Source organism: Garra rufa, chromosome 16 (genome assembly GCF_049309525.1).
Source record: "Garra rufa chromosome 16, GarRuf1.0, whole genome shotgun sequence".
NCBI classification, from domain to species: domain Eukaryota; kingdom Metazoa; phylum Chordata; class Actinopteri; order Cypriniformes; family Cyprinidae; genus Garra; species Garra rufa.
The window spans coordinates 7,316,075-7,344,007 of NC_133376.1; the positions used below are offsets into that span (position 1 = coordinate 7,316,075).

The following is a 27,933-nucleotide window of genomic DNA, read 5'->3' on the forward strand; positions in this document are numbered from 1 at the left end:
ACCTGCCTCCATCGTGCAGCGCTGGAGCTCCTCAGACACCTTTAACATCCACACAGATCCTCACCAACTGGATTTCGGATACTCGCTCAGTAAAACAGACTAAATAGACTTTTGCGAAAATAGCTTTTTGCATTAGACGGTTTCTAAATTAAACTGTATCTTATTTGATCTATATCGACTTAACGCTTTGTTGTACGATACCATATACAGTCATCCAGACGCTATTTTTAAGTGCCCTTTGCAAGCGCGTTCCGGACAACTTGAAGCGAGTCTTTGAGAACTTCATTTTAGTATTATAGGCCTATATGAGGAGCTCAGCTGAGTGTGTGTGTGCCATCTAATTGTCTTTATTCAGTTGGGTTTTTGTTTGCTTATAGTTTTTTTGACGCCATGAACTAGAACTAGTTTTGTCTGAAATAATCAGTAGTTATTTTTATTTATAGTTTTTCCCTCAAGGTTAATACACGCAAAGACGACCGCTAGACAAAACTGCCTAGCATCGATTTTTTTGTGTCTTTTCTCAAAACTATCTTTGAGCCGCGTGTTGATCCGGGTTTTTAAGGATGTCTGTTCACAACGTTGCCTCGGGAAGTTCGGGAAAGCTGGTTTTCGTTGGGTTTATGGTTCTGGTTCGTTCGGTTTTGTGTCATGGGTTTGCTGAAGACTTCACCTCAGGCTCTGAGTTTGGGTCTGTTGTTCTGGAGCCTCTGGACGGGTTGAGAAAATACGTGGAGTCCATTGTTGGCACCCATGTGATTGAGATTTGTGTTGAGGTAACTTTTTTTGTTATCTAACGACTTATTCTGCACTTCCCACAGGGAAATATTACTCATATATGACCCTGGACCACAAAACCAGTCTTAAGTAGCACAGGTATATATTTGTAGAAGTGGCCAAAAAAACATTGTATGGGTCAAAATGATTGACTTTTCTTTTATGCCAAAAATCATAAGGATATTAAGATCACATTCAATGAACATATTTTGTAAATTTCCTACCATAAATATAGCCTATCAAAACGTAATTTTTGAATAGTAATATGCATCACTATGAACTTTATTTGAACAACTTTAAATGCGATTTTCTCAGTATTTTGATTCCAGATTTTTAAATCATTGTATCTCGGCTAAATAATGTCCTATCCCAACAAACCATACATCGATAGAAAGCCTTTTTATTCAAAATGTCAAAAACTTGACACTTAAGACTGGTTTTGTGGTCCAGGGTCACATATTTGACCATTTAATATATTCCATAGAGAATCCCTGGTGGAAAAAAAACCTGCTAAAACCAGCCTAGGCTGGTTGGCTGGTTTTAGCTCAACCAGACTGGGTTTTAGCTGGCCATAGCTGGTCAGCAGGCTGATTTTAGAAGGGTTTTGGCCACTTTTCCAGCCTGGGAGACTAGCTAAAACCAGCTACTTCCAGCTTAAACCAGCTTAAACCAGCCAACAAGCCTAGGCTGGTTTTAGTTGTTTTTTTTTTTCAGCAGGGATATGACTTATGACGTCTTGTTTATGATTTACTGAAGTACCAGCTTTGCCTTAGATGTTTCTCCAAAATGAAAACAGATACAAATACAAGGTTTACTGAAGATGAAGATGATGAAATTTGATAGTTACATTTATGAAATATGAGTCAAATCTGAGCACATATTGAAACTCTAGAGAAGTTGAAAGATCAGGAGAAACATCTGAGAAGCATGAGTCTCTTCATGCAAAACGACCCAAAGATGGTTTATAGCATTTGTTTTTAATTTGAATTCAATCTTAATGAGTTCTGATTGCTTTGTAACTGGACCTTCACTTCTCTTACTCCCTAATAAATGCTTATCCTCATGGTATGTGGTATTCACATGTCTCTCCCCAGTTTTATCCCTCTCTCTACTTGTTAATCCTCTTTTAACCCTTTCCTCTCCTCCACTCATCCTTTGCCCTAATTTCCTCTGCTTATGTCCCCTTCACCCAACCGCCCCCCGCCTCTCTTTGACCCAGAATGCTGTGTTGTACCTTGACTCAGTGTTTGGCCCAGAGAACATCTATTCTGTCGCAATGGTAAGAGCAAGTAAAAGTGTCAGAGCTCATGTCAAAGCAGTCACACGGACTGATTTGTGCACTTGTTTGGACACGCGCTTGAATGTTGCCGTCTGTGTGAAAGCGACAACTGCTACCAAGAGAAAAAAAATGCCAGAACAGGTGCACAAGTGTTTGGTGGCTCCCGCCCAGAATGGCAAACAATGTTGCTTTGTGCAGTGATTATTGTCTCATTGACTTCCTTTATGAAGTCATGCACATGTTTCTGGTTGTTTGCGTTCGTCCTTCAGCAAATGAGGTGACCTTGTGTCAGAGAGCATGTCTATTTGATCACAAGTAATGTGTGATAGCCGTGCATGTCTGTGAGTGATAAAGTTAAGTGGGATGCCCAGCTGTCACTCTGGCAGCTTTGCTTGCACACACACTTAGCTCTATTGTATTGTATCTCTGACACAAATACTGTTAAAGATTATAGCCCACTTACTTCAGTTCAGTACAAGTGAAGCTCTGTATCTGGCATGCTTTTTTCATCTAATCCCTCATATGTAAAAACATGAAAAGCATATGCAAAACATATGTAAAGTAAAAATCATGTTTTATGCACTTACAGTGGATTTAGGACATCCTGGAAGGTTTAAAACCAGAAATGCATATTAGCTCATATGTCGTTTGAAACTCTTACATTGTTTCCATATAAAAAATGTTGTCTGGAGTTGTTCTAAACAGTTTTGTTTCAGGACCTAGATTTTATATTAAAAATCAAGAGATAAGCAAAACAATACCACATTAAAACTGACTATTACAAGGACATGCATATGGCCAATTCAAAATGATTATTGTGATATTGGCTAAACTGAAGTGTAACTGCTTTAAATGTAAAATCAACTGTGGAAATGTGAAAACACATACACTACCAGTCAGAAGATTTTGGATAGTAAGATTTTTTTTTATTTTTTTTTAAAAAGCAAAAACAGTAAAATTTTGAAATATTTGTACTATTTAAATATATTTTAAAATGCAATTTATTCCTGCGATTTCAAAGCTTAAATTTAATCATCACTCCAATCACATGATCCTATAGAAATCATTCTAATATTCTGATTTTAATGCTCAAAACATTTATTATTATTATTATTATTATTATTATTATTATTTAGAAAACAGCTGAGTAGAATGGAAAGTTCAGAAGAACATAATTTATCTGAAATAGAAATCTTTTGTAACATTATAAATGTCTTTATCATCACTTTTGGTCAGTTTAAAGCATCCTTGCTAAATAAAAGTATTAAAACTGACTCTAAGCTTTTGAATATAGTGTATAATGTTACAAAAGCTTTTTATTTTAGATAAGTACCAATCTTTAGATCTTTCTGTTTATCAAAGAATCCTGAAAAAAATACCCAACTGTTTTAAATATTAATAATAATAGCGTATAATAAACTGAGATCATAATACAAATTAAAAGAATCAACATTTTGAAAGGAAAACCGCATTAAGTAGTTTGGCATAAAAAATATGAATTCTCAGAAGAATATTAATTGTAAAGCAGTCTTGTTAAAATATCAACAATATCTGGAAAAATGTTTAACTTTTCCTTTAGTCAAAAGACACAGGAAACTTTTATTGCATCCCTTTAAAAACTGATATACCTATACTTTTGTTTTGCTAACTGTGTATGGTGATATATAAATTTTAGGATCTTGCAATGTTTTTTAAAGAAGTCTTTTATGCTCATCAAAGCTAAATTTATTTGGTAAAATACAGAAAAAACAAGGAATATTGTGAGATGTTTTTACAATATAAAATAATGGTTTCTATTTTAATATAATTTTATAATATAATTTATTCCTGTGATGCAAAGCTGAATTTTTCTATCAGGCATTACTCCAGTCTTCAGTGTCCCATGATCCTTCAGAAATCATTCTAATATGCTGATCTATTATTAGAATTATCAATGTTGGAAACAGTTTTTTTTTTTAGAATCTATGATACTTGTTTAGGATTCTTTGATGAATAGAAAGTTAAAAAGAACAGCATTTATTTAAAATAAAATCTTTTCTAACAAAAAAATAAAAAAAGGACATTTAACATGTCCTTGCTGAATATTTATTAATTTTTTTTTCCAAAAAAGAAAGAATAAAAATTTACTGAAAAAAAGAAAAGAAATATTTGTCAGCAGAACTGTTGCCAACATTGATAATAAATCATCATATGTGACCCTGGACCACAAAACCAGTCATAAGGTTAAATTTGACAAAACTGAGATTTATACATCATATGAAAGCTCAATAAATAAGCTTTCTATTGATGTATGGTTTGTTAGGATAGGACAATATTTCGCTGAGATACATCTATTTGAAATCAGAAATCTGAGGATGCAAAAAATAAATAAAAAAGACTGAGAAAATCACCTTTAAAGTTGTCCAAATTAGGTTCTTAAAAATGCATATTACAAATCAAAAATTACATTTTGATATGTTTACAGTTGGAATTTCACAAAAAAATCTTCATGGAACATGAACTTTACTTAATTTCTTAATGATTTTTGGCATAAAAGAAAAATCAAAAATTTTGACCCATACAATGTATTTTTGGCTATTGCTACAAACATACCCCAGCGACTTAAGACTGGTTTTGTAGTCCAGGGTCACATATTAGAATAATTTCTGAAGGACTTTGTGACACTGAAGACTGGAGTAATGATGCTGAAAGTTCACAGGAATAATATACATTTTAGTGTATTAAAACAGAAAAACGCTATTTTACATCGTAATATTTCATAATATTACATTTTCTGTATTTTTAATCAAATAAGCACAGCATTGATGAGCATAAGAAACGTCTTTAAAAAACAAAAAATCTTACTGATCCCAAGCTTTTCAATGGCAGTGTAGTTAATTGTCATTTTGCATTTACAACTAAATAGCTTACTGTACCTCTGTTGTTATATTACAGTGTCTTGCCGCGTAGACATGCATTGTTAGTGCATTAATGAAAACATGATTTTTACAACCAACACCACATCACATACTGTATGCTGTCTGTAGAATTTGTTTTGACCCGAAAATACTGCTTTAATTAAATCACACGTGCATTGTGTCACTCTGATAGAGTGCTGGTTAATGATCAGCTATGGGCAGTGATCTATGAGTTAAGTTCAGATATACACCGTCCCCTGGAAGAAAAACAACTATGTGCACTACTACATAGACAGATTCTGGAATCTAATCACTGTGTTCATTTTTCCTTTAGTTTTTCGAAATGTTGCTGAATTTTGTTGCTGAAGGAGCTGCCAGTGGACTGAATGTCATTGCAGTGTATGTGTCAGAGATTCTCAGAGCTACAGGAGTGAATGGTGAGTAAAGGTCATCTCTTGTGTCTAGTTCCAAATCGAAATGTTTAAAAAACTGATTTAACTTTAATATCCATATATCAAAGATGAATGCAGTGTAATGAATTAAAATATAAACCGCATGAAGGGTTCCCTTTTTCTGGCAAGTTCAAGCTGTTACTCTGTACTAAAAGAGAAAAAATGTTACTGCAGCCTCGTAATGCTGACACAAATGACTGTGTGGTTTAGTATGTGTGGAATGTCCTAATGACAGATAGTAGAAGAAAATGTGGAGGAAGAAGGTAATATTTCATCTCAGACACATTGGGCCCATATACAGGACATACATTTGTCCCACTCATCAGTATATTGGTGCTTCCTAAACCCCAACTCTAAAAGCCTGTTCACACCAGTGACGAAAAATACATAAAGTTTAATAATTGTTTTTATCTATGAGATTAGGGAAGTTCAGACCACAGCTAGAACAATAACGACACATGTAAATGATATAGTTGGAATCACTTTTCAAAAAATGTTTTTTTCTTTTTAAAGCTGACGAATGATAAAAACATTAGCTATGTCCTAAAGTCATGGATTACATCCTGCCAAGGAAGGATTTATCATAGTAAAAGTGTAGTAACCATGTATTTTTTTGGTGGATTGATTACGATTCATACTATTTGTGATATTGTAGTAATACCACAGTATTACTACAAATACTATGGTTAAACTATGGTTCATTTTCATAAGGGAATTTTCCTGGACTTTACAGCCTGAAAACAACAGGTCTAAATATGGTCACCTTGGTCCATTATGCACATAATATAAAGCATAAACTATTTATGAAATGACAAAGAGATAGTTCACCCAAAAATGAAAATTACCCCATGATTTACTCTCCCTCAAGCTTTCCTAGGTGTATATGACTTTCTTCTTTCAGATGAATACAATTAGAGTCATATTAAAAAATGTCCTGGCTCTTCCAAGCTTTATAATGGCAGTGAATGGCTGTTGAAATTTTGAATTCGAATAAAGTGCATCCATTATAAAAAGCTCTCCACACGGAAGCGAATCGATGCGTTTGTATCAGAAAAATATCCATATTTAAAACTTAAAACCATAATATTTAGTTTTCACTATTCGTCGTACATGCGTTCACAAGAAAGTGGCTTTCCAGCCAAAATATCTAAAAATTCGTAAATCAGAAAGGATTTTCTTGACGAGTAAAAATTATTATCCTGTTTTCAGAAAAAAAAAACCAAGTCAAAATTGAGTGCGTTTTTGCTTGAAACAGCAAAATAACCTGCCAATGGGGTAAGAAAAATAATCTTGTTTTCTGTTTGAAATAAGATTTTTTTTTGCTTACCCCATTGGCAGATTATTTAGCTTGTTCTAAGCAAAAACTCACTTAATTTTCGTTTTTTTCTGAAAACAAGAAAATATCTTTTACTCGTTTAGAAAATCCTTTTTAGATATTTTGGCTGGAAGCAAGACAAAAAATCTAAGTAAGAAAAGCATATTTTGCAGTGAGGATGCAGGCATAGCGTAAGCTCCAGTACGAATATGCTAGTCTCGCAAGAACCAAGTTTTGCTTACAGCAAAGAAAAAAACAGTCTTGGCTTAAATCAAAATCCTCCAACATTTTTCTTTACAAATCATCGTTTTGTACTTCTAATTTGTGACCAGTGGAAGCTAGACTTTACGGTTTATAACATTTTAAATATGAATATTTTTCGTACACAAATGCATCGATTCGCTTCAGAAGGCCTTTAGTAACCCTCCGGAGCCTTGTGAGGTACTTTTATGATAGATGGATGCACTTTATTGGACCTCTACTGGACTATTGAATACCAACAGCCATTCACTGCCATTCAAATGCTTGGAAGAGCCAGAACATTTTTAATATAACTCTAACTGTATTCATCTGAAAGAAGAAAGTCATATACACCTAGGATGACTTGTGGGTAGGTCATTTTCAGTTTTGAGTGAACTATCCCTTTAAGATATGTCAACATTTTTTATTTAAAGATTTATTTTTTGCCTTTATTTTGATAGGACGGTGTAGAGCAGACAGGAAGCAAAGTGAGAGAAAGAGAAGGCGGCGGGATTAGAAAAAGGTCCACATGTCAGGATTTGAACTTGGGATGCCCAAAGATGCTATATGTACGATATGTCAACATTTAAACCAATTTAAAGGGTTTTTCCTAACATTTTTATTATTACATATATAAGTTGAAGTTGAAACCCAATACTTATCACTGCAAAAAATGCTTTTCTTAGATTCTTTGTCTTGTTTCCAGCCAAAATATCTAAAAATTCTTGAATCTGGAAGGATTGTAAAGATAAGTAAAAATTATTGTCTTGTTTATAGTAAAAACAAGTCACAATTAGGTGAGTTTTTGCTTAAAACAAGCTAAATAATCTGCCAATGGGGTCAGACAAATAATCTAGTTGTCTGCTTGAAATGAGATTTTTTTGGCAGATTATTTTGCTTGTTTTAAGCAAAAACTGTATCTCAACCTTAGAAATTACTAACCCAATTAACATGTTTTTTTTCTTTCTGTGTGTCTTATTTAAAGAGACAATATCAGTGCCTCATTTCACCGCTGAGGGAGTGTCTGCTGTGACCAAGTGGGCTTTGGTGGCTCTGATCAGTTACTGGCTCCTCTCCTTTTTGCTGCGAGTCACTGTGGGGCTCGTAAGGCGAGTGTTTTGGCTGATTAAAGCGGTTGTAGTGCTGTGGCTGTTTGTGCGGATCGTCGGTGACCCTGCGGCCTCCACTGAAGTCACTACAATGAGACTGATTCTACTAGTGCTCATCTGCGCTGTGTTTGGAGTCGCCACGAGCAGCAGCGGTGGGACAGGAGGAAATCTGGAAAACCGAATCAGCAGACTGGAGGGACAAGTCAAAGGCCTGGAAAAGAAGAAAAACTAGTAATATGCAGCTCAAAACAAGTATGGACTCATGATAACAGGGAGATGAGGACTCAGGGATGACCTCCGAAGTGTTTTATGAATAGCTTTAGGAGTATTTATATCTGATTTTGCTAGTTCATTCTAGTGTTGAATATATTTCTTAATCCATTGGGCCGCGGAGACTACTCCCATATTGTTTTTACAAAAAATGTAGAGTAAGAAGAAAAACTCCATCAGTCAGTTCTGTGAATTTCATGTGGTACAATTAAAGTTCTCCTTGAATGTTTCTTCGACTGTTATTGCATGACAACTTCTCACACCTGCAACATCAATAACAATGCAAAAGCACAGTGAAGACAATAATTAAGGAAACACATAGATATATATGGAAGCCCATTTCCGCACCGAATAAACTTTTTGCAACTTTTTTTATCTCACAATTCAGATGTTTTTCTCACAATTATGAGTTTACGTCTCACAATATTGACTTCTTTCTTGCAATTGTTACAAACTTGCAATTCAGATTTTTTTTCTCAGAGTTCTGTGATATAAAGTCGTAAACTCGCAATTCTGAGAAAAAAAGTAACTATTCTGAGAAATAAAGTCAGAATTGTGAGTTTATACCTCACTATTGTGAATTTATATCTGACTTTATAACTCACAATTGAGTTTATATCTCGCAATTATGACTATAACTTGCAACTGTAAGCTTATATCACGAAATTCAGACTTTATTGTAAATTTAAATCACGCAATTCTGACTTTAGAACTCGCAGTTGGGAGTTTATATGTCAATTCTAAGAAAAAATAATTGTGAGTTTGTATCCTGCAATTCTGAAAGGTAACTGCAAATTTTTATCTCACAATTTGGACTTTTTATCACAATTACGTGTTACAAATTCAGATTTTTTTTCTCAGAACTGTGATATAAACTCAAAATTGCGAGTTATGAAGTCAGAATTGTGAGAAATAAACTTGCAAACCTGATTTTTTTTTCTGAGAATTGTAATATAAAGTCACAATTCTAAGAAATAAACTTGCAATTCTGAGAAAAAAGTTGCAATTCTGAGAAAAAAAGTCAGATTTGTGAGTTTATATCTGACTATAACTCACAATTGTGAATTTATATCAGAAAATTCTGACTTTATAACTCGCAATTGGGAGTTTATATCTCAATTCTATGAAAAAAGTCAGAATTGGAATCATACAATTCTGACTTTTTCTCACAATTGCGTGTTACAAACATCGCAATTCAGAGTTTTTCTTTTTTAGAATTGTGATATAAACTCAGAAATTGCAAGTTATGTAGTCAGAATTGTGAGATGAACTCGCAAACCTTTTTTTTAATTCTCAGAATTGTAACAAAGTCAGAATTGTAAGACGTAAACTCATAATTCTGAGAAATAAACTTAATTCTGAGAAAAAAAGGCGCAATTCTGAGAAAAAAAAGTCAGAATTGTGAATTTATATCATGAAATTCTGACTTTATAACTCGCAATTGGGAGTTTATCTCAATTCTGCAAAAAGGTCAGAATTGTGAATTTGTATCTCGCAATTCTGACTTTATAACTTTTAATTGTAAATTTATATCGCGCAATTCTAACTTTATGTCACAATTCTGAGAAAAAAAGTCAGAATTGTGAGATAAAAGGTCACAATGTTTTAATTATTTTTTATTCAGTGGCAGAAATGGGCTTCCATAGATATGTGTGTGTGGCAATATTTAGAAATTTACTCTAATATCTTAATGCACTCTGACCTTATTTGTCACAATATATACTGTATTAGATAAACTGTATTAGATGTTGCGCTTTACTGTACTGAATGTGCACTTGTGGTTTACTTAAAGTGTACTGCTGCACATCTCTAAGATGTTACTTACCTGGTGAGTTTATTATTCAACGAATAAGCATAATGGGTATTATTTCCATATTATCATGTTTTCCCATAAAAACAATAGATTTTTGTGTATTTCCACAATCACATAGTATTTTTTATTGGGGCAAACAGAAGTAATGCATTTATGGAGGAATCACAGTAGTGACAGGAAACACTGGTGGATCTGTGACAGAATCCTCTCAGATTAGAGCGGCTTTAGCAGGAACCTCTGGGACCAGGGAGGTTGAGAGAGGAGCTCTGGGACTGAAGCAGCCTTGCACACCAGCTAGGGCAGCCTTGACTGGAACTTCTTTGGTGTTCTTTCCCATCAGTAGGGGAACCTTTGTGGTGGACATGACGAGCATCAGTGTGGAGCTAAGGCTGGAGAGATGGAGAACTAACTAACTAAAACTAAACAAACTAATTACAACTGGCATCCCTAGGCTAGTAGTTCCGCAAAACGCTAAAACTACTGCCTCAGGCCAAGGCGCCAAATGCAACCAAGGCCTGCCAGCCCTGCAAGACGCTAAGGCTGGAGGGGTGGAGGGGCCACCTGTGTCAGTCCGCCAGACGCAAGACTGACACTCTTCTCCATGACCAACAGGACCTGGAACACAATTACGAATTATACAAATTACACAAACGTACTTCATAAGTTATAAAAATATAATGTGACATTTGTGCAGTGTATATGAATTGATTATATGACAGCTGCAGCTGGAAGCTCATGTCCATAATGTGATAAACAAACCAAGACAACAAAACAACATCAAACATCTCCAAAACCATTTAAGCTTGTCTTAGTCTTACCTTGAACCAGTCATGGGAGAGCATATACTCCCGATGAACGACCACGAATAAAACGGCAGCATTCTGTGCAGAAAAAAATTGAGAAATGTCTAAATATTTCCTTCAACTTCACACCTGCTCTCTAAACAGAGAGAGATTCCTGCATTATAAGGCCATTTATTATAAAGTCACTGTTTTTTGTGTTTTGCATGATTAAGATTGAGATTGCAATTGTTCTTCTTTGTTGTAATGAAGTTCTTACCATCTGAGAAGCCCGGCTTAGTCCAGACATCGGCGTCCATTAATTTTATGTCGCCGCTGTATAGGTAACGGTTGGCCATCGTGAAGAACAGCAGCACCCCCAATGACCACACCGTTGCCTGCTGCCCGTGGTACTCGCCCTTCGTGAAGTACTCGGGAGGGCGGTAATTTGCTGTCCCTGGATGAAAGAGTGTCACATGTCTAAGTTTGCTTTGCTGACTGAAATGGCATTTAATTGTAGTCAACAAAATAACATTATGATTGGCTTTTATCTTCAGAGAATTTTGTAATGTATATTAAGATCTTGCTGTGTCCTGTCTGATTAAGACCCAAAACTACATTTTTGAGAGATCATGTAGGGTGAGCTTTTCAGGAGGGTCCCAACACCAAAATCAATCAATTTGACCTCCATGGTTTCGGTGTTGACCAAGAGGTTGCCTATCATTATGTCCCGATGAAAGACCCCCCGGGAACAGCAAATGACAGCAGCCTCGGTCGCCTGCCGCATGAAGTGAAGAGGTGGCCATTTTGTTCCCAAAACTCCTGTCCATGCAGGGCGAGGGATGCTCCAACACCATTATGTACTGGTCAGGTTCGTTCTGCCAGTCCAGTAGCTCAATGATGTGGCCATCACCATCAGAGCCACCTCTGCAGGAACTGGACTGGGATGGCCAGGCTAGAAGAAAACAGTTTTTATACAGGTCCAAAAATCCTATTAGACATACTAGAATGATCATGCTGATAAAATAACAAGGGAAATATACTTATAATATTGAGATGCAATTGATTTCCAAATATGTATAAACTGCCTTTTGTCACTGTGAGCATTCTAATGATCCAGCAGATGGCGCTAGCATGACAGTTGCTAGCAACTATTCTCAATGCATGCCACTTTTTCAATACTCTTCACAAGTTTTCCTAACCAGCTTTAAGCTTGGCACACAAGTTAATTTAATGTTCAAAATGCCTAAAAGTACCAAAATACTATATACAAGTCTTAAATCAAGTCATTCTTCCATACCACACGCACATAACAAACTTCCCCAAACTGTCACTTGTTTTAATAAGTTGTGTTTTTAATTGATGCAAATGTATTGTATATAGAATGTTATTCTTTGACTTAGTGTAGTTTACCTTTTGACATTTAACTGTATGTAATACAGTTTCCAGCGATATCGTATACTATTTGAACTGAACTGACGATATCACTGAATTCATTGATGAACTGCCTTTAACTGAAAATTGTTACAATAATGCGTTACTTACACACTATTGTGCTGTTTAAATACTGTGCAGTTGCTTTGACACAATCTGTATTGTAAAAGGCGCTATATAAATAAAGGTGACTTGACTTGACCTGACTTGTAATACATGTGACATAGTTTTGTGTGTACACGCTAATATACAGTTGAAGTCAAAGGTTTACATACCCCTGTTGAAAAAAACAGCTAAAACCAGCTTAGGCTGGTTGGCTGGTCTTAGCTGGTTTAAGCTGGAAGTAGCTGGTTTAAGCTGGTCTCCCAGCCTGGCCAGGCTGGTCAGGCTGGTTGTTTCCCAGCCTGACCAGCTAAGACCAGCCTGGCCAGGCTGGAAAAATGGCCAAAACCCCTCTAAAACCAGCCTGCCTCCCAGCTATGACCAGCTAAAACCAGGCTGGTTGACCAGCTAAAACCAGCCAACCAGCCTAGGCTGGTTTTAGCTGTTTTTTTCAGCAGGGACACCTTGTAGATGAAGAATGTTAATAATTTTACCAAAATAGAAGGGATATGCATGTTGTTGTTTTTTTATTTAGTACAGACCTGAAAAAGATATTTAACATAAAATATGTTTACATATAGTCCTCAAGAAAAAATAATAGTTGAATTCATAGAAATTACCCCTTTCAACCCTGCTGAAAAAACAGCTAAAACCAGCCTAGACTGTTGGTGGGTCGTAACTGGTTTAGGCTGGAAATAGTTGGTTTTAGCTGGTCTCCCAGCCTAGTCAGGCTGGTTTTAGCAGGTGACCAGTTAAGACCAACCTGGCCAGGCTGGGAAAGTGGCCAAAACCCATTTAAAACCAGCCTGCTGACCAGCTACGACCAGCTAAAACCAGGCTGGTTGACCAGCTTAAACCAGCCTAGGCTGGTTTTAGCTGTTTTTTCACCAGGGAAAACACATGCTTGACTCTTAATAATGTGTTCTTACGTCCTTAGCTTTTGTTGCTGGTTTATACTGGTTTTGATGCTGGTTCATGCTAGGTCCTTGACCAGCACATGACCAGCTAAGGTCCTTTTTTTTTTTTTTTTTACCAGGGCTGAATAATCCACAGCTGTGTTGTTTTAGTTTAGTGATAGTTTTTCATGAGTCCCTTGTTTGTCCTGAACAGTTAAACTGCTCGCTGTTCTTCAGAAAAATCCTTCAGGTCGCACAAATTCTTTGCTTTTTTGTGTATTTGAACCCTTTCCAACAATGAGTGTGTGATTTTGAGATCCATCTTTTCACACTGAGGACAACTGAGGGACTTATATGCAACTATTACAGAAGGTTCAAACACTCACTGATGCTTCAGAGGGAAAAACGATGCATTAAGAGCTGGGGGTGAAAACTTTTGAACAGAATGAAAATGTGTATATTTTTATTACTTTGCCTAAATATCATATTTTTGTCATTTAGTACTGCCCTTCAGAACCTACAGAAAATACTTACATGTTTCCCAGAAGACAAAATAAGGTAATTTACCCTGATCTTCAAATTCCAAAAGTTTTCACCCCGGCTCTTAATGTATTGTGTTTCCGTCTGAAGCATCAGTGAGCGTTTGAACCTTCTGTAATAGTTGCATATGAATCCCTCAGTTGTCCGACAAACCAAAGAATTTGTGACAACTGAAGCATTTTTCTGAAGAACAGCCGGACAAACAGTTCAGGACAAACAAGGGACTCATGAACAACTATCACTAAACAAAAAGTACACACCTGTGGACAGATTAAGAATCAAGCGTATGTAAACTTATTTTCTCTTGTGGACTATATTCAGGTCAGTACTAAACCAAAAATAACATGCATTTTGTATGATCCCTCTTATTTTTGCAAAATAATGAACATTTTGCACATTCTGCAAGGTATATGTAAACTTTTAACTTCAACTGTACATGTACACAGATATATATTGTAGGCTACTAGTGATCTCTATCTACACCTTCGTCCTCAAACAAATCTGTCTTCACTTGCATAGTCACACTTTGTTACATACCTGCACTTTTTTCTCTCGGTCCAATATCTTTTCTCAGCTCTGTATGACCAGTCACTGTTTTAGCGTTAGCTACCAAAAACTGGAATACGACAAGGTTTCTTAACTCTTATTATCAAGCACTTTAAACGTTTCACTATAGCACAGACTCAACAGAATAGTATGTGTAAAGGTGAGAATAAAAATTTGAACGTATAAGTCAAATAAACGTTTTTAAACAATGATTGCATTTTTATTATTTGGGTTTTTACATAGATAAACAAAAATACTGGGTGTTTTAATGATACCTTTTGTTCATTATATGACAATTATCAAATATATTTGATTCAAATCAATATTACAATCCTTAAGAAAAATGAACGAAAGAGGAAGGAAATCTGACAACAGTGTCAATGGATGGATCAAATAAACATGGCTCAATTTTATTATTTTTCTTTTTTTGTTTTAACATCACATTTTATGTACAAGTCACAAAACTGTGCACGTAAATACAAAAATACATAAAACATACAAGAGTGAGATAAATAAATACAAAGACACCTTCAGCTCCATTCATGATAACTGTGTTACTAACTTGAACGTCTATAACGTTACATAGCGAAGTTACTTAGTAAAGAGCAGCGACGGTATCCACACGGTCCTAAATAAAAGCACAGCTTTAATGGCGGCTCATTGTTTTTGGAATGTTTTTTATTTTCTTGTTTTCTGCAAAACTCGTTCGATTTTTTTTCCTCAGTTTGAATCACCTGAACCCTGACCTGTGACATAACAGTCTGTTTGGAAAAATGTAAATGTCTTTTGTTGCAAACCAAATTCTACCACAAATGCAAAGCCTCAGTCCACTGTGCATCCGTATCCTTTATGACGTCAAAAAACATAAATGACACCAGGCTGATTAAGCAAAATTAGGCTGTATATGGTTCCTATTACTGCTTATGTGTATGTAAATATAAAGCAGAATTATGAAGTCCTTTCACTGAACAATCTGGGGCATTTCACTCCACGCTTTGGCTTTCTTCTTGGCCAGAGCCAGCCAGGGAGGCTCATCTTGGGTCAAAGGTGCAGCGGACGGGTTAGCAGTTCTCTTACTTTCCTTCTCTACCATGGAGGTGTTGGACACTTCAAGGGAGCAGAACACTGTTTGTTCAAAAACAAGAGAAAACTGATTATATATTTATCTTCATTTATAGTTCATTCCTTTACTTTATGTATTGTGCAATTAAATAGGTCTGACACATGCATCGCAGGTCAACATTTTTTAAATATATGTCTCTTATGCTTCCCAAGTCACATTTATTTGTTAAAAAATACAGCAGACATAGTAATATAGTGAAATGTATTTACAAACTGTTTTCTCTGGGAGTAAATTTTAAAATGTAATTTATTTCTGTGATGCAAAGCTGAATATTAAGCATCGTTATTCTAGTCTTTAGAGTCACATGATCCTTCAGAAATCATTCTAATATGCTGATTTGCTGCTCAAGAAACAATGATTATTTTTGATCAATGTTGAAAACTGTTGCGCCGCTTCATATTTTTGTGAAAACCGTAATACTCTAGCATTTAAAAGTGTACGATTTTAAGAAAAAAAGGAAATTATAGTAGTAGTAAAAAAATTAAGTAACTTAAGATAACTTTAAATTTAAAATAAATAATAATTATAATGAAACTACATTTTGAATAATTAAAATAATTAGCATAAATGATTAAAATAATTGAAATTAACTTCAAAAGCAAAACTATTTTATATTTTTATTTAATTTTATATATTATTTTGTATTTATTTACTGAAAATAATTAAAATTTAATCTGCAATAAAATAATAGAATAGCTTTGAATCAATTGACATTTAAGTTGAATTAATATTAATAATAATTATAATTATAAACATTTGAAATTATTAAAATAATTTGTATTTAATTATTTATTTAATTATATAAAAAAACAGATTATTCCTTCAAAATAAATTAACTTCAGAAGCCAAAATATTTTATATTTTTAATTAATTTTATATTTATTTATACAAAATAATTTAAATTAAATCTGCAATTAAATAATGCAATTTATAGTACTATTATAGTAAAAAAGCAACGTAAGACCTTTAAATAACTTTACATTTAACTTTAATTAATATTAACAATAATTATAAGCATTTTAAATTATTAAAATAATTTGCATCTTGTCCTGTTTTGCAGTAAAAATATCTGATCATCCATTCCAAATGAATGAACTTCAGAAGCAAAATAATGATATATTTTTATATATTTATTTACTGAAAATAATTTTCATTAAATCTGCAATAAAATAATAGAAAATAAAATAAAATAAAATAATAATAAATTATAGCAAAAGCTAAATTTTATATATTATTTGATATATTATTGATAATAATTTAAGTTAAATCGGAAATACAATTATTGAATTTATAGTAATAAATAATCATCCTTTTATCATCCTTTTAAGACAAATTAACTTCAGAAGGAAAATGTATTTTATATACTATTTTATATTAATGATAATAATTGAAATTGAATCTGCAATAAAATAATTGATTTTATAATATTAGTACAGTATAGTAAAAAGGTTAAATAAGACAAGTGACTTCACACTTAACTTTAATTAAAATTAATAATAATTATAATTAAACTAATTTTTTAATTATCGTAATAATTCTAGACAGTTACAATACATATCCGCTAGGGGGCAGACATTTATCGGCATAAATTTCCTTTTCAATCTGAGTTTAAAACATAACCTCATGCTATTAAGAGATTAAAACCGATTTTTTTCTGACGTTTGCAGGTCATTGCACTTTTTAGACGGAACAGAACAAACCTAAATCCATAAAAGCTTTGCTATGTAAGACTATGACAGTGAATGATACTAATGGACAGATTATTACCTTGTAAAGGTGAACATGGCTGTGCCAGTTGCTCTTTGGCGATTGGATTGGATAAACTGGTCGGAGAATCCTGTCTTTTGACATCCTCCTGAGAGCAAATGAGGAAAAAAAAACTATATCTGACAGATTAACACAAACAGTGTCCTGTTGCTTCACGATGCTAAGATACAGTTTTCAAACCACATCCTTGAGAAGCGGACAAGATTTTACCTGACATATTTGTTCTTTGTATGAGGCAACAGCACAAACCTGCGAGGGAAGTTTCTCTGGAGAGCTTTCTGGGGAGTTCTCCATGAAGTTCCTCTGCTTCTGTCTGGCCACAGTGATCCAGCTTGGAGACTCAGCGGTGGCGCTACCAACAGATATTCTTCCCACTGTATCTGAAAAAGGACAAAGACATAAAGTATAAATATAACTATTTTTATGATACTTTTCTTTGCTGATGATATGCTACACACTATAATATAACAACCTTTTTAAGATCCAGTCAAAAGCTGATCTATATAATAAAGACCGGCCTTGTAATATTTACAGTATTCTTTTTAAATATTCTGTTTCGCTCTGTTATGTTATGTAAGTTAAATGCATCGCAAATACCATTTCAAGTTGTCCTATTAACATAAAATTGTGATTATTTAAATGTATGCCTACAAAGAAATAGATTTTCTAAACTGAATGCACTAAAAAGCAGTTTTACAGATGTTGCAATTGTCTAATTTTATGCAGCAAAATATATCATTATTAAATTACAATTTTTTATTAAATTAATAATAATTAAAATAAAGCTAATTATTAAAATTAGTATTTTGTCCTGTTTTGCAGTAAAAAAAAATCAGATCAGCCCTCTAAAATGGAAGGAAAATTATATAATTTATATTTTATATTTATTTACTGAAAATAATTGAAACTAAATCTGCAATAAAATAATTTAATTTATAGTAATAAAACACAAGACCTTTAAATGACTTTGCATTTAACTTTAATATTAATAATAATTATAATTAAACAAATTGTTAAATTATTAAAATAATTAGTATTTTGTCCTGTTTTGCAGTAAAAAAAATATCTGATTATCCCCCAAATTATTTAATATTTTTTTTATATTAATTTAATGATAATAATTTAAATAAAGCCTGCAATAAAAACAATTTAATTTATAGTCATAGTGCAGTATAATAAAAAAAAGTAATAATTATAATTAAACTAAATTTGAAGAAATAATTGGTATTTTGTCCTGTTTTGCAGAAAAATAAAATCTGATCAGCCCTTTAAAATAATTTATATTAATTTACTGAAAATAATGGAAATTAAATCTGCAATAAAATAACTGAATTTATAGTAATTGTATAGTAAAAAAGTAACACAAGACCTTTAAATGACTTTACATTTAACTTTAATTAATATCAATAATACTTATATTAATTAATATATTAATTAAAATTAATAATTAAACAAAATTTTAAATAATTTTAAATAATTTGTATTTTGTCCTGTTTTGCAGTAAAAAGATCTTATTATCCCTTCAAGATAATTCACTTTAGAAGCAAAATTATGTCATCTTTTTATTTAACTTTATATTTTTTTTTATTAATTTAATGATCATTTAAATTAAATCGGCAAAAGATAACTGAATTTATAGTAATAGTATAGTATAGTAAAATGACTGTACATTTAACTTCAATTAAAATTAATAATAATTATAATTAAAATAAAGTAAAAATGTCTGATCACCCCTTCAAGATAAATTAATGCAAAATTATTTTAGATTTGTATTTATTTTTAGATTTTATATCTTAATAAATTATAAATTTAAAAATTATTATTTGATGATAATAATTTAAATTAAACATGCAAAAAACTAATTTAATTTATAGTACTAGTGCAGTATAGTGAAAAAGTAACACAAGACCTTTAAATGACTCTAAACTTTAATTTAGTAAAGAAAATAAGAATTTAAAGGAAAAAAAATATTTGTAGATTATTTTGCAACTCAGGTAAATTTATCTTGTTTTGAGGATAAAGTAAGATTAAATATCTTTACAGTAAAACAGGACAAATGTTTTTAAAAATTGTATTAAAAAAATTTAAATAATAATAATAATAATAATAATTTATGTGCATACACAATCAGCTTTTTTAAGAATAGACGTACCTGGGATTTTCCTGGCCGACATCACAGTCTCAACTAGCAAATCAGGCTTCTTTGGCAAGATGGGTTTCTTTTCTTTCTGGTCATGATCTGGAGTCTCCTGCGCTGCTGTAGTCTCTGCTGGCATGGGGGTCCAAGGTGATTCTCCATCTAAACCATAGCGGTGCATAACAGGAGTCTTCCTCAAGCGCACTCCAAACGGGTTCTCCGGGGTCGTCTCTTCTCGAACAAGGGGCGTCTCTTTCGGCAAAGAAAGTGTTGGGGAACTCTGAGCTCGGGGTGGTTTGGGCCGTTCCTCTTTTATAGGAGTAACGAGTTCAGTTGTTTGGGGAGATTCATTAGAAGCATTAGTCTCTTTAGTCTCTGGTGGCACAGGTGAGATGGTCTGGGATTGCTCTTGGTTGACTCCAGAAGCCAATGACCTTTGCCATGCAGGGGCGATGGTGAACCGAGGTCGAGCCTCAACAATTCTCGACGGTTCTCTCACAGGTGACTCAAGAACATGTTGATCTTTCTGCTCAGAAACCACCTCAACTTCTTGAGGCTCACCAGGCACTTCTAGCTTGTTGGGCTCAGGTTCCTCTTCCTGCTCTACAGGAGACACTGATGGACTGGAGAATTGAGAATGGAGAACTGAACTCTCTAGCACAGGAGAAACAGCAGAAAGAAGGACCTCAACAGGTGTCTCTAGTGGGACTTCAGAGGCTTCAGGCTCATCACTGGCCTCCGTTGAGCTCCAGACATCATCTCTGACTGCCTGATCAGATTCAAGAATGTTCTCAACATTGACTGTAGATGATTCTCTTTGGTCACCTGAAGCCTCATCTGTCTCAGGCTCTGGAGAACGTGTTTGTCCTTCAACCTCTTGACGTTCAACATCATTAGTATAGTCCTTGAGTGTCTCAGGTTCCACCACCGTCAATTCATCATCTTCATCTCCAGCATCTTTGGTTTCTCTTTCCAATTCAGCTTCTTCCTCAACAACTTCTTCATTGACCTCATCTTCATCTGCAAAAGCTTTTGGCGATTCTAGTAACACTTCTTCCTCTTTGGCACTTTCAGCTTTGTCTGCTTGTTTCTCAACATCAGCTTCAGGCACTTGGTCACTTGAATCAGAAGACTCATCCTCAGCAGACTCTGGCACCTCCAGCAGCTCCTCTTCCTCTGTGGTCTCCTCTGAGATCTCTTCTGAATCCACAGATGACTCTGAAAGCAAGTCAGGCAGACAAATCTGTTCCTTTGTGGTCACCATAGGCTCTGAGGAATCAAGAAGATCTTTGTTGTCTTCCTCAAGCCGAGCAACTACGCTCTTACTGTTCATGTCCTGCACCTACAAAAAGGAATCACAGATCAATGTGCAGTTCAATGACATTATGGAATTTTTTTAATGTATCATATGTAAAAAATGCAATTCATATGTGACTTGAACATACAATTTCTGAATTAATATTCATTCAATTTGAATATTTATGCGGGGCATGTGACCTGCATTTTCTTGTCACTACCGAAACAGTGCATGTTTAGGTACATTGACTGAGACTGATTTTAACTACACCCCTACATTTATGATGAGGAAATATTTATGTCACTCTCTCTCATAGCTACTCATACCTAAGTATCAATCTGTATATAACTTTAAAGAATGTCACTTCTGAACACCATTTTTCTCGAATTAAACACACTTTTTGGGAGTCCATTACATTTCGTTTTTTGTTTTTTACAGTGCCATATCCCTATTTTTTCACATTTTGTTATGTTGCTGCCTTATGTTAAACTACTTTAAATGACTTTTTTTCCCCACATCAATACACACCATACACCATAATGACAAAGCAAAAACAGAATTGTTACAACTTCATAAATGTATAAAAAAAAAACTGAAATAAGTTCATTGCATAAGTATTCACACCCTTACCTCAGCTCAAGCCCCTTTTCAAGGTTATTTTTTTGACTTTCTTTTTCTCACCTCTCAAGCTCTGTCAGCTTGGATGGGGGCAGATGCACATTTTCAGGTTTCTCCAGAAATTTTTAATTGCGTTCAAGCCAAGGCTCTGCCTAGGCCACTCAAGGATGTTCACAGAGTTGTCTATAAGCCACTCTTGCTGTGTGCTTAAGGTCATTGTCCAGTCTGAGGTTCTGAATGCTCAGGACTGGATTTTCTTTAAGACTATCTCAATAGTTTGGTGCACTGACCTTTTCTTCTACTTTGATGAGTTCCTCAGTACCTGCTGCTTAAAAAAACTGCCCAACAGTATGAGGCTGCTACCAGCACACTTTACTTTTGGGATGGTACTCTGCAGGTGATGAGCAGAGCTGGTTTCCTTCACACATGATGCTTGGAATTAAGGTTCATCAGACCAGAGAATCTTGTTTCTCACAGTCTCAGGGTCATTTAGGTGCCTTTTTGCAAATTCCAAGTGAGTTTTCATGCGTCTTCGCTGAGGGGAGGATTGAGTCTTGCCACACCACAATAAAGACCAGATGGGTGGAGAGTTACAGTGATGTTTGTCCTTCTGTAGGTTACTCCTATCTCAACATGTGATCATGGAGCTCAACTAGAGTTACCATCAGCTTCTTGGTCACCACTCGAACCAAAGCCCTTCTCCATCAATTGCTCAGTTTGACCAGGAGGCCAGCTCTAGGAAGAGTTATGGTTGTTTCAAACTTCTTCCATTATGAGTAATGGAGACTACATGCTTCTGTGAATCTTCAATGCAGCAGAATGACTTTTGAACTCTTCCCCAGATGTCTGGCTTGATGCAATCCTGTCTCTGTGCTCTACAGGCAGTTAGTTCCCCCTTAGGAATAGGTTTTTGTTTTGGTATTGTTTTTTTCACTGTTAGACCTTTTAAGATGTGTGCGCCTTTCCAAATCATACCAGTTCAATTGAATTTGCCACAGGTTAACTCCACTTGAAGTGTAGTAACATCTACAAGCACTGTGAATACTTCTGAGCTAAGTTTCAACTGTCCCAGATAAGGGTATGAATACTTATGCAATTTAATGATTTTTTTTATTTTATTTGTAATAAATTTGTAAAGATGTTAAAACCCTTTTTTGCTTTGCCATTATGGTGTATGGAGTGTAGATTGATGTGGACAAAAGTAACCTAAATCAGTTTAACATAAGACAGAAACATAACAAAATGTGAGGTATAAATACTTTTGTAAGGCACTGTATGTGTGTACAACTGTTTAGAATTGTGCTAGTTAACAATGTTTGGTGGAGTTTCAGTAGTGACATCTTTGTTTTTTTGGGTGTTATCCCATAAAATTGTAACCACCGTAACAGTCACGACCGAAACATCTCATGATTGTTTCAGTAGTGACAAATGGGAACACATGATAATTTATTTAGGGGAACTAAAACTTTACATTTATGTTTTTTAGTCAACTAGTTTATTTTCGGCAGCTAATATTTTATGATTGTGTTTCTTTCAGTGTATATTCAAACTAATGAACCCGTAAGTTTAAAATCAGTATGATCATCACCTTTTTCTCTTTTACAAAGAAAAACTGGATTCAAAATACCACAAATCTTATAAAATCACACTTGAAATTTTGTTAAAATTGTAATGGTTATTGATTTACCCCTGAAAGCTTTTTAACAAAATACAAAAATATATTTACGAGGAAGATGTAAGCAAAATCTTAATAGGTCAATATAACCCTTCTTATTAAATTATACATTATAGTTTCAGTAGTGAAACATTTGGAGAGAGGACAAACATTCAAAAACTTTCTGAAAATAAAATATGAGAATAAACTGCACAATTACTAGAAATGTGTACCTTGGATATTATACAATTTGCATCAATACAAAATTTGTGGAATAAGACAAATTCTGTAGAATGGCCCATATATACATATATAAACTAAAATGAACATTTCTAGAACTTTTGCTTTTTTTTTTTCGTCTCAGACACCATTATGCTGCAGATTGAATATCTCATTGTTTTATTATTCTTTAAAATGTCAGTGAATGTGCTTACCTCACTCTGAAGAAGCATGTTCTCATGCTCCAGTGCTAGTCCTGATGCAAGAGGGCTCTTCAGGGAGCTCAACACTTCCTCCAGCAGTGACCCCTGCTCCTCAGAAACGACTTCACATCCTGTGTCCAACAGGAAATCATCGGCCTGCAGCTCAAGTGTCACTGGACTGTCCCAAGAGGATTCTGGGACCTCAGACTTGGGGACGTGATCCTCGCCAGGAATATATTCCTCTCCTTCAGAGACATCTCTAGCTGAGATGGAGGATGTTGGAGAAGTTTTTTGACACCGGCCGGAGTCGGTCACTTCCTCATCCTCGTGTTCAGAGGAAAATGACTCACGGTCTGAATCATTCACCTGTTCTTCGGGCAAATCTAGACCAGATTGAACAATAGAAAAAACATTTATTGATCTACTAACAAACAATTATTAATTTACTGTTCAACATTTCGGGGCCGGTGAGATTTTTAAAATTAATATATATTTTAAAATGTAATTTATTCCTGTTATAAAAGCTGAATTTTCAGCATCACCACTCCAGGCTTCAGTGTCACATGATCCTTCAGAAATCATTCTAATATGCGGATTTGCTGCTTAAAAACATTGATTATTACTATAATGTTGAAAACAGTTGTGCTGCTCAATATTTTGGATAAATTTTATTTTTATTTTTAGAGTGTAAGTTCAAAAGCACAGCATTTTCAAGTCATGTTTTATAGGCTAAAGTTATTATGAATAATTTACTTTACTGTCATTGAGTAAAAACGTAAACATGTAATCTATAAAAATGTAACTGCATTCTGATTATGTAATAGAATGTAATAGAATCTAATTGCAAATAGTTCTTTTTTTAATCCAGATTACATGTAATCAGTTATACCAGGAATGCATATATACAGTGCCTTGCGAAAGTATTCATACCCATTTTTCTTTTTTCTTTTTTCAAGTTTTGTTACTCCACTCAAAGTGTAGTAACATCTACAAACAATATGAATGCTCCTGATCTATATTTCAGCTCTTCAAGATAAGGGTAAGAATGATTATGCAATGGAATCATTAAAGTTTATTATTGTTTATAAATTAGCAAAGATGTTAACAAAGCTTTATTTTTTTTTTTTTTTTTTTTGCTTTGGCATTATGTTGTACACAATGTTGTTTGATGTGGACAAAAAAAGCCATTTAAAGCTGTTTAACTGAAGGGGGTATGAATACTTTATCTATATATACTGTATCTAAGTCTATTACTATTATTAAATACACATACATAATTTCATTGGATCAGCCAAAACACATTAATTTACACCAACAAAAACGGATTTTATAGAGTAATTCAAGGAGAAATATATCAGTTTAAGGTAACAATTGCAGATAACCACTTTTTAGTGTGTCAAAAGGTCAAAAGTTTACACCCTCCTTTCAGAATTTGCAAAATAAGAGGGATCATACAAATGCATGCTATTTTTTATTTAGTACCGACCTGAATAAGATATTTCACATAAAAGATGTTTACATATAGTCCACAAAAGAAAATAAAAAATGACCTTGTTCAAAAGTTTACATACCCTTGACTCTTAATACTGTGTTGTTACCTGAATGATCCACAGCTGTTTTGTTTTTTTTAGTGACAGTTGTTCCTTCAGATCCCACAAATCCTTTGGTTTTCCAGCATTTTTTATTATTTAAACTCTTTCAAACAATGACTGTATGATTTTGAGAGCTATCTTTTTACCTTGAGGACAACTGAAGGACTCATGCAACTATTACAGAAGGTTCAAACACTCACTGATGCTCCAGAAGGAAAAAATGATGCATTAAGAGATGCATTAATTTGAAGATCAAGGTAAATTGAACTTATTTTATCTTCTGGGAAACATCTAAGTATATTCTGTAGCCTCTGAAGGGCAGTACTAAATGCAAAAAATATGATATTTAGGCAAAACATCTGTTGCATGGTTTTTCCTTTTGGAGCACTAGTGATCTTTCGAACCTTCTGTAAGAATCAAGTGTATGTAAACTTTTAAACAGGAGACATTTTTATGAACTCAGGTCAGTACTGAATAAAACGATAACATGCATTTTGTATGATCCCTCTTATTGTGCTAAAATAATTAACATTTTGCAGATTCTGAAAGGGGGATGTAAACTTTTGACATCAACTGTACCTTTTTGTTCTCCAATACTTGTAATCATCCGTAGTTTGTCCTCTGTGTCTCTGAGCAGCACTCGTTCCCTCAGGTCTCTTCTCTTGTCCAACATTTGCCTCTAAACATGAATAAGCACACACGAACAGATGACACTTTTTTCTTGTGTGTTCTTGGATTCCTGTAAGGCTTAAAAAGACAACTTAAGCAAGAATAAAACATCACTAACAGCTTGTTGGCATGCTATGATAAGACCTCCTAGATAATTAAAGCGTATGAATGGTTAATGTGACGAGTCTTACGCTGGCAGGCTTTCTCTTGGCACAAGCGTTGGATTTGACAGCGATGCGGTGACGGGCAGCTGAGCTGTCTAAGCAGGAGATAGAGCTGGCGGGCAGACTGAAGTCTGCGGGGACGGACCCCTGAGGAGTGCCGGGTCTCGAAGAAGCTTCATAAGACATCTTCATATGATGGAAGGAGAGAAGAAAGACAGGCATGAGTGAGTCTGAATTCATTCAACAAGATGTGTAATTTGTTTACAACTCTAATAGAAAATAATAGTACTCTTAAAATTCTTCCAAACCACTTCCCCACCAGATTTGGGTTACAGTTTCAAACAGACGGTCGTATTCAAAGCATTTAATTCCATCACTTAACCACCAGAAAACCAGAGTGGCATCATGGTAGCAGAATAAATTCTTGTTCGAGGTTACTGAGGCACACAGCATGAACTGTAATACAAAAACAGATACCCAGCCACCTTCACCACCACTGACTCATCATGAGCAATTATGATGATTGTCCTCAGCTATTTCCTTTCAGGATGAAATGCAAACAAAAGCCTCTCCAGCAGAAACAACTGAAGATTATGTTGGCAATGTTGTGACTGCTTGTCCTTACCGCTGTATAAGCACTGCTTTTTCCTTCGGAGACTTAGATCTGCATTACTAATACCAAATCTTGGTATCTTTAAAGGCCGCTTGCTTTTAAAACCATCATTATTGTTATTTAAATAATTCTCAAACAGAAGGACTGTTTCTTGCATATTTTTATACTGATGTTCTAAACAATTTTGTGGTAACATAGATCTAGCATTATTGTTTACTACAGTAAAATATACACTACCAGTCAAAAGTTTTTGAACACTGAGATTTTTAATGTCTTCAAGTCTCTTCTGCTCACCAAGCCTGCATTTATTTGATACAAAATACAGCAAAAGCAGTAACATCGTGAATATTTTCACTATTGAAAATATTCTATTTTAATATATTTTAAATGATCAAAGCTAAATTATTAGCATCATTACTCCAGTCACATGATCCTTCAGAAATCATTCTAATATGCTGAATTGCTGTTCAAGAAACATTACTTGCATCAATATTTAAAACAGTTGAGTGTTTTTTTTTTTCAGGATTCTTTGATGAATAGAAAGATCCAAAGATCAGCAAATAAAAATATTATGTAACACTATAGACTATACCATTCACTTAAAGTCAGTATATATATATAAAATATAATAATATATTTTATATATATATTTATATATTTTAAGAAATTAATGATTTTCTTTGGTGAGCAGAAGAGACTTCTTTAAAAACATTCACAAATTATACTGTCCAAAAACTTTTGACTGGTAGTGTAACTTCAATATTCTTCATGAAAAATAAAAAAAGGTAAATGTGACTTTTTAAATCACACAATATGACTTTTTTTCCCTTTTTTCCTAGTTTATATTTAGCAATTCTATTTGTTTTGTTTTTTTCCTTAAAAAAAGAAAAATGCAGAAATGCAAGATATAAATTCACAATTCTTAGAAGAAAAGTCTGAGAAAAATTATCTTTTTAATCATTTTTTTTATTCTGTAGCGGGGAAAAAAAACTAATGTAAACTCAGAATTTGGAGAAAAAAATCTTAATTCTGAGTTTATATCTTGCAATTCTGACTTTTTTTCTAGCAGTTTATGTCTCAAAATTTGTACCTTTTTTCTTGCAATTCAGTAAAAAGTCAGAACTGTGATATATAAGAAAGGTTTCATTTACCTTTTTCTTTTATTCTGTGGCAGAAACAGGCTTTGATAAAAAGGAGAGCATTAAATTCAGATTAACACTTTTGAAATTAAAAAAAAAAATTAAATGGATAGTAAAAATGAACATTTTGTCATTAATTACTCACCCTCATGTTGTTTCAAACTTGTAAGACCTTTGTTCATCTTTAGAATGCAAATTAAGATTTAAATTAAGATGAAACGTGAGAGCTTTCTGATCCTCCATAGACAGCAATGCAACTGACATGTTCAAGGCCCAGAAAGGTAGTAAGGAC

The 27,933-nt window shown here is 34.0% G+C and overlaps 2 protein-coding genes across 6 annotated transcripts in view; one reads left to right on the forward strand and one right to left on the reverse strand.

The window, feature by feature from the left end:
* Positions 1 to 8,565, forward strand: LOC141288721 (uncharacterized). Of its 2 annotated transcripts, XM_073820892.1 has the most exons (4): positions 1 to 773; positions 1,994 to 2,053; positions 5,285 to 5,387; positions 7,943 to 8,565. In XM_073820892.1, exons 1-4 carry the CDS (start codon positions 564 to 566, stop codon positions 8,296 to 8,298), a joined length of 729 nt encoding a protein of 242 aa, XP_073676993.1. In that variant the 5' UTR covers positions 1 to 563; the 3' UTR covers positions 8,299 to 8,565. The 2 variants fall into 2 exon arrangements, with proteins under 2 accessions (XP_073676993.1, XP_073676994.1); XM_073820893.1 differs by lacking the exon at positions 1,994 to 2,053.
* Positions 8,566 to 14,831: 6,266 nt separating this feature from the next.
* The window catches only part of LOC141288308 (uncharacterized), a 79,953-nt gene continuing 66,851 nt past the window's right edge, over positions 14,832 to 27,933 (reverse strand). For all 4 annotated transcript variants that reach the window (XM_073820430.1, XM_073820432.1, XM_073820431.1 and 1 more), the window contains 7 exons: positions 25,917 to 26,075; positions 25,636 to 25,735; positions 23,477 to 23,847; positions 19,489 to 20,815; positions 17,586 to 17,716; positions 17,337 to 17,424; positions 14,832 to 15,571 (listed from right to left, as the gene is read on the reverse strand). In XM_073820430.1, the coding sequence (XP_073676531.1) occupies positions 15,408 to 15,571; positions 17,337 to 17,424; positions 17,586 to 17,716; positions 19,489 to 20,815; positions 23,477 to 23,847; positions 25,636 to 25,735; positions 25,917 to 26,075 (2,340 nt within the window). In that variant the 3' untranslated portion in view covers positions 14,832 to 15,407. The remainder of the gene's footprint in view (positions 15,572 to 17,336; positions 17,425 to 17,585; positions 17,717 to 19,488; positions 20,816 to 23,476; positions 23,848 to 25,635; positions 25,736 to 25,916; positions 26,076 to 27,933) is intronic.

Coding starts and splice junctions, on each gene's coding strand:
- LOC141288721 (XM_073820892.1), top strand. CDS start 564: ATGTCTGTTCACAACGTTGCCTCGGGAAGTTCGGGAAAGCTGGTTTTC. Junction 2,054..5,284: donor ACATCTATTCTGTCGCAATG/GTAAGAGCAAGT, acceptor TTTTTCCTTTAG/TTTTTCGAAATGTTGCTGAA. Junction 5,388..7,942: donor CAGAGCTACAGGAGTGAATG/GTGAGTAAAGGT, acceptor TCTTATTTAAAG/AGACAATATCAGTGCCTCAT.